The sequence below is a fragment of the Rhopilema esculentum genome, chromosome 3 (genome assembly GCF_057945365.1).
Source record: "Rhopilema esculentum isolate cy_ngs chromosome 3, ASM5794536v1, whole genome shotgun sequence".
Classification (NCBI taxonomy): domain Eukaryota; kingdom Metazoa; phylum Cnidaria; class Scyphozoa; order Rhizostomeae; family Rhizostomatidae; genus Rhopilema; species Rhopilema esculentum.
Genome location: NC_142817.1, coordinates 6,479,085 through 6,485,084, shown reverse-complemented (window position 1 = coordinate 6,485,084; position 6,000 = coordinate 6,479,085). Strand labels below are relative to the sequence as shown.

The 6,000-nt window shown below is 35.1% G+C and overlaps 1 protein-coding gene across 2 annotated transcripts; it reads right to left on the bottom strand.

The window, feature by feature from the left end:
* Nucleotides 1–567: 567 nt before the first annotated feature.
* Nucleotides 568–4,600, bottom strand: LOC135692423 (uncharacterized). 2 transcript variants are annotated; one of them, XM_065210542.2, is made up of 3 exons: nucleotides 4,074–4,597; nucleotides 3,035–3,876; nucleotides 568–2,530 (listed from the first exon to the last, which is right to left on the bottom strand). In XM_065210542.2, the coding sequence occupies exons 2-3, from the start codon at nucleotides 3,764–3,766 to the stop codon at nucleotides 2,228–2,230; spliced, it is 1,035 nt and encodes a 344-aa protein (XP_065066614.2). In that variant the 5' UTR covers nucleotides 3,767–3,876; nucleotides 4,074–4,597; the 3' UTR covers nucleotides 568–2,227. The 2 variants fall into 2 exon arrangements, with proteins under 2 accessions (XP_065066614.2, XP_065066613.2); XM_065210541.2 differs by having other exon boundaries at nucleotides 3,035–4,600.
* Nucleotides 4,601–6,000: the final 1,400 nt, after the last annotated feature.

The following is a 6,000-nucleotide window of genomic DNA, read 5'->3' as shown; positions in this document are numbered from 1 at the left end:
AATATGCCGCTGTAGAAAGATAGTATGACATCACGATATGTAGATAGATAATTATGAAAAACAGACCAGTTAACATTTAATAATCTGAAAAATAAGTATCTTTTTATAAAATGCCAACTGGCTGGGAATGCCAAGTTCTCTTCTTAATTGTTAGAAACATTTTCCGTCCCTCTTGGAAGTGGACATAATAGGTAACGACCAAGAAAGAAAATCGACGACACGCTTTCAATTTAACATTGGAACTTCAAAACTTTACGCTTAATGTGATCATAAACCAACTGCAAGACTGATATTCTACATATATTTTTACTGTTTTGAAATTTGACACAAGATATTCTTTTTTCACCTACGTACATCACAAGGTCATTCTCGACACTACTGTTACGTTTTCTATGTTCATAGATTCTGCAGGGCTTATTGCACTAGAAACGGGGGGTTGGGGTGTTGGTGGTTTCTCTGAAAAACAATGTGAGTAGATAGCAGGGGTGTCCTGTCTAATCATCAACAAGTTTTTGACAATTTTGTGACGTAACAGTTACTTTCTTTGTGTGGAGGAATTGAAAATAAACTCTGATTATTACTTATTCGGTTGCTATATTTTTCTATCAAATAAAATTTGAAAACTTCTAGATTTTGCAAGGGAAAAGCTTGAAACACAGAGTGACTGGCAAACAAGGCGGACGGCCTAAGTTCAATGATTTATAACAAATAATATTCACACGATCTGATAAGCTGCAAGCAATAAAGGATAGAAAAGCCTTACATGTTCTGATGATAACAATAATGAATATTCGCTTTTGGAAATTATCAAATAAGTTATATTGAAAAAAGATACACCGATATCGGTAAAAACTAAATTAGGGCTCGTGCTTTTGAATTCAATATTTTTCATTCTAGGAGTTTTGGAAACGCCGAAAGAAACCAAGGAAATGATTGAGGTAAACTTTAGTAATTCTGAGAATCAAATCGTGACCAAAATATTGATACATTTGTATAAAAGAATTTAATCGGCTTACATATTACTGTTTCTATTGTTATTGGTTTTTGATCTTATCTCGAGCATCTAGGCCTTAAGCTGATATCGAGTGATATGATTCTATTTTTCAGATAAGAGTTTGAAAATTTGATCATCGAAGTTTTAGGAAGCTACCCTAAATTCAATAAAATTTTGCATACAAGAGTATCTCTACCAAATGAAAGGTTGTCTTTATCATTACTAAAAGTCAGAAAAATTCATCAATGCTAATTCAAAACGAAGTCTAAATCAAACAAAAGTATGTATACTGCATGGATACTGATGATTGAAAGTTTTGAAAATATCTATTGAATCAGGAAGTGAAAAATCGTATTGATAATACGTTTAATCAAAGCCAAAACTATTCTGATATTCAGAAGTTAGAAATTGACTTTATAGACCGAGAAGTTAATAAAATGTCCACTTCTGGATAAGACAGAGAATTCTAAATACATAAAAGGGCTTTTCGTCACAGTTGTTAATTTGCAAACTTCGTAAATCTTTCCACTATTCAGAAGAAACTCACAAGAAAACAATTCTTTTGCAAAAAACGGGTTTATGATTGCACGTCTCTCAATTTTAGAAAATCGTCCAACAGCTAATTTAGAAAAATGATTGTCATTACTCTAGCTAGGTTTGAGATACACAGTAAGCTAGCAAGCAAAGTTTTGTTTGCTGGTAGTGGTGTCCTCGGCCTATGTTCGATAATACACTGGTTGAACAAGTAATGCTTGTACAAATTAATTCGTTTGCCAAATTTTAGTTTCAGAAACAATTCATGAAAACAATCTTTTCGTGGTACAGAATTTAAAAATTGCTTTGAAAAAAGCAAAAAATTTGAAACATGCTACTAAATCTTTTCCTCTGACACTCTTCAGAGTATAAAGCGTTATAACATAGATCGAAAACTAGTTAGAAACCAATCTTTCTGCACAAGTTCTTACCAAAAGTCTGAGTATGCGATCATTGAAATAGCAAGACGCAGACTAAATCAAACAAAATCATGCCCTATAAATGAAAGATTCTCTTTGCTAGTACTACAAGTGTAAAATTTAGTACCGTTATATGGTAGATAGCAGTTAAATTATTAAGTTTGAATTTAAATTATCCTGTTATGGTATTTCCAATTAGCTTGATGTCCATTCCCAAAATACACCGTCTAGAATCTTACTGTAATTGTTTTGCTTACAATTTTTTTACAAAACCTTAAGACTACCAATCCACCAATTCATCTTTATCAAACCACAGTCCAATTTCACGGCTAGCTTTTTCTTCACTTTCACTGCTATAGACAATATCTTTACCAATTTGCAAAGTGAAATCACCTCTGACTGTTCCGGGCTTTGCTGTCAAGGGGTCATTTGCACCAAGTATTGCTTTAGCCCCGTCTACAACCCCAGTGCCTTGCCAGATCATCACAACAACAGGGCCAGAACCAACATACTCCAGGATATCCTCCAGCATCGATTTCACTTTTAGATGGATGTAATGCTCAAGAAGCAGCAATCTGCTTGGCTGAAATTAAAATTCATATTCCTCTGTTTACAACATATCAATTATCTATACGTCAAAATATGAGATTATCGATTAGCTATATATCTTACTCTAATTTGATGATTTTCGTTCTATATAGAATTTATGGTCATTTTATAAATCGACGATGATGTTCTGAAGAGAAGATCCAAACAAACTTAAATTTAAGTAAATTTAAGTGACTGGCCGATTATTTGGTTTTGTATTAGTTATTTTTTAATTACAGTCCCTATCTTGCTTAGAGAGCGTTTAATACACAGTTTAAAGTCTGAAGGCTCAAGCTTTCATTTTAACTTTTTAGCAGGTAGTCTGTTGATAAGATGGCTAACTAGCCTTTTGTCAAAGATTTCTCAAAGCTTTAGAATATTTAACCCCTGAAGGTTCTGTTATCGGAGAAAGATGTCTATATCAAATGACGGAGTAGAAATTTCAATAACTCTGATATTTCTCTACCTAGTAATTTTTTTAACTAGATGCAAAAATTACCTTTGCTAATTTAATTGCGACCATTTTATATCCTTTTCTTTCAAATCTTTTTAGTATGTCAGAGATCAGTCCTCTTTTCACTGCATCTGGCTTGATCATAACAAAAGTTCTCTCCTTTTCCAGCAGCCTATTGGCTTTCATTTTTGATTCAGTGCTCAGTTCCTTTCCAACGATCTTTGCTTCTTGACTCTCTATATCCTTTGACTTGTGGTTTTCCTCCATTTCACCTTTATATTTGATTTGATCTACTTTCTCTACAACAAAAGGCTCAATACATTTTCGTTGGCATCCGCTATAACAGCATTTTTTTGTGTCATTACAGTCTTTGTCCATACTGCAACCTTCAATTTGCTCCAAATTTCGTCCTCCTAGGATGTCCCCTTCCTCTAGAAGTAGGCTAGCGCATTCTGAATCATCAACCGGAGGGCACACACCGTCTTTTACGACTAATTTCTCCGGCTCTTTAATACTTTCGCATATTTTACGACAGCCGTCGTAACAGCAATTCTCAGAACTGCTGCAATCATCGCCCGTCTGACATTCTCGGAATGCAGCAGAGTCATCTACGTATTTGCAATCGCCATCTGCTTTCTCAATTTCAGGGCAACTTCTCGATTGATTTTTCATTACTTCAACAATATTAGCTTTCGCGCATGTTGTTCTGCAGCCATCAAAACAACACTTCTCTGTGCCAGGGCAGTCCCCATCGAAAAGGCATCCCGCAATTGTCATCAGATAGCTGTTGAATTCGATCGTGTTGTGGACATTCGGAGGCAGCGGGCATTCGATATTGGCTAAATTTGGTAGTGTAGGGCATTCCCCTGGCTTTTTGGCTGCGTTTCCTGGAACAATAGCACCTTGCACTAATGCCAACATAAACATTAGAGATATAAGTATAAATTCCATGGTAGTAACAACAAGTTGCTGAGTCTACCTTGAAATCAGCGATTTTCGGCAACGTATCACGTTGAATGTGAACACGTCTTGGGCAGCTATGAGAACAACTAAAAATGAACACACCTATATCAAATTGTCTTACCTATATCAAAGTTTACACTTGTTGTCAAGCTACCACCCTAGTGTCGCTACCGTGAAACCTTTCAATGTTAGGATAACAGCTATGAATGGCCATTTTGCTTTTCCCTCGAGCGATGAAACTGATTCAGGACTTCCTATTTCCCAAGTTTTTAATTGTGTTAGCACATAGGCCTAATTGCATAACAGAGTGCCGCATACGTTTATACAAAATGGCCAATGTCAAACCATAGCGTGTTGAAAAATCTCAATTAAGATTATTTATACTTTGATTTACCATATTTCAAATACTTTATTATTTTCTTTCTTGACCTTACCTGTATTCCTAATTTTTTATTCTGAATGTAACGGAATTCTTGACAATAAACGAAATACACATGCTTCCCGTTATTCTTCCTATACTTTCCTCCTTAAAGAAATGCCATTTCTACAATCGAATGCTATTGGCAAATTTGGTAAAGATGACATTTTGCAATTTTGCTGGATTCATCATGTGATATTTTAACAACAAGCCTCTATTCACTAGGTGCATTGTAATTTTTGGTTAATTGGCTGTAAGCTCTTTCGCAGCAGGTAATTCATGGGGAGTATTAAATGGTATTTTTATAAAAGAAGGTATTGTTTATTAAATCGTGCTTCAATTGACAATATGAACATTTGTTTCAATTTCTTGTCTGTACACGATAGATAAGCCTAAAGTACTGTTCTGATAAAATTTCCATGTTTTCTCTTTTGGGGTGGGTGTGCAGGGGATTTTGCCAAAAATCCATTATTCAAAAACAGACATTTGAATCTCTATTCAAGTTTGAATTTAAGTGTGATGGTGAAGTTGCCATTGTTTGAACTTCGGTTGGAAATGCTTCAATGTCTTGGGCCAGTAGGATTGCCAGCCCGAAAAAACTAGGGTAGAGAAAACAACTATTCTCGACCACGCCCGTCAGAGTCTTGAAAAACGTAGGAAACGCCTTTTTAAAACTTTTTTCTTTTTTTTTGAATTTTTTTAAAAAAGCATTTGTGCAATAACGCCTCTTTGCAAAAACGAAAATTGAAATCGATCGGATCAACCACAGCCCCCCCCCCCCCCCTTCAAACATCTTGGCTTACCATTTGAGGCTACTGGGACTCGATCGTTTTGCAACTGATGATAAACCATCTGTGTTGAAACAAATTCAAAAACATAATGTGTTTAAGTGCTTATAATAACTCAGATGTTCAGTGTTTTCCAGACCTGATAATGCACTGGATTCTTGTTCTTCCTTATATTCTTCATCTGATCGCTGATTAATCCTCAATCAATCCGTGCATTAATCCTAGAACTATTTCTTATAAACAGGCTTATCATTTATCGACAAAGATTACGTTGGTCCTTCATACTAGAGTTTTAGCCTCTTTCCACATAACCAACAATATTTTTTCTGATAAATCGATTCTGATCTCTTTAGCAAGTCTAACAACATTGTAATATTAATCCCTTCATTCTTCCATTAATTCGATTTCAAACACTGTTGCACTACTGTTGCATAAACAGATGAGGCTAAATATGAAAAACAGACTATTTCTCAATCGAACACCACAAATAAATTGATTTTAATAATTAGATAATCTCTTTATGTAATTCTAGCAATTGCGTTAAGTGGTTATCGCTTTTAGTGATTTCTGTACCCGTGTTTTTCAACTTGGCTAACTGTTGGCTAGACATAGTTCTGGCAACTTCACTCTTATATTTCAAATGTCAGTATTTTAGGGAAGGTAAAAAAGAGTGTTATAGAGCTGGCTTGCCTCTCCCTTATCGAGTCATAGTACTTGGAGATGTTTGTGATACGAACTTGAATTCAATTAATCGCAGACAAAAAGACCAGACAGGGGCATAACTTAAGGGGGACCTAAAAACAAGCCCTCTATTGGGAAGGATAATATTCGAAGAAAATGCA

Coding starts and splice junctions, on each gene's coding strand:
- LOC135692423 (XM_065210541.2), bottom strand. CDS start 3,940: ATGGAATTTATACTTATATCTCTAATGTTTATGTTGGCATTAGTGCAA. Junction 2,531..3,034: donor TCGCAATTAAATTAGCAAAG/GTAATTTTTGCA, acceptor TTTTAATTTCAG/CCAAGCAGATTGCTGCTTCT.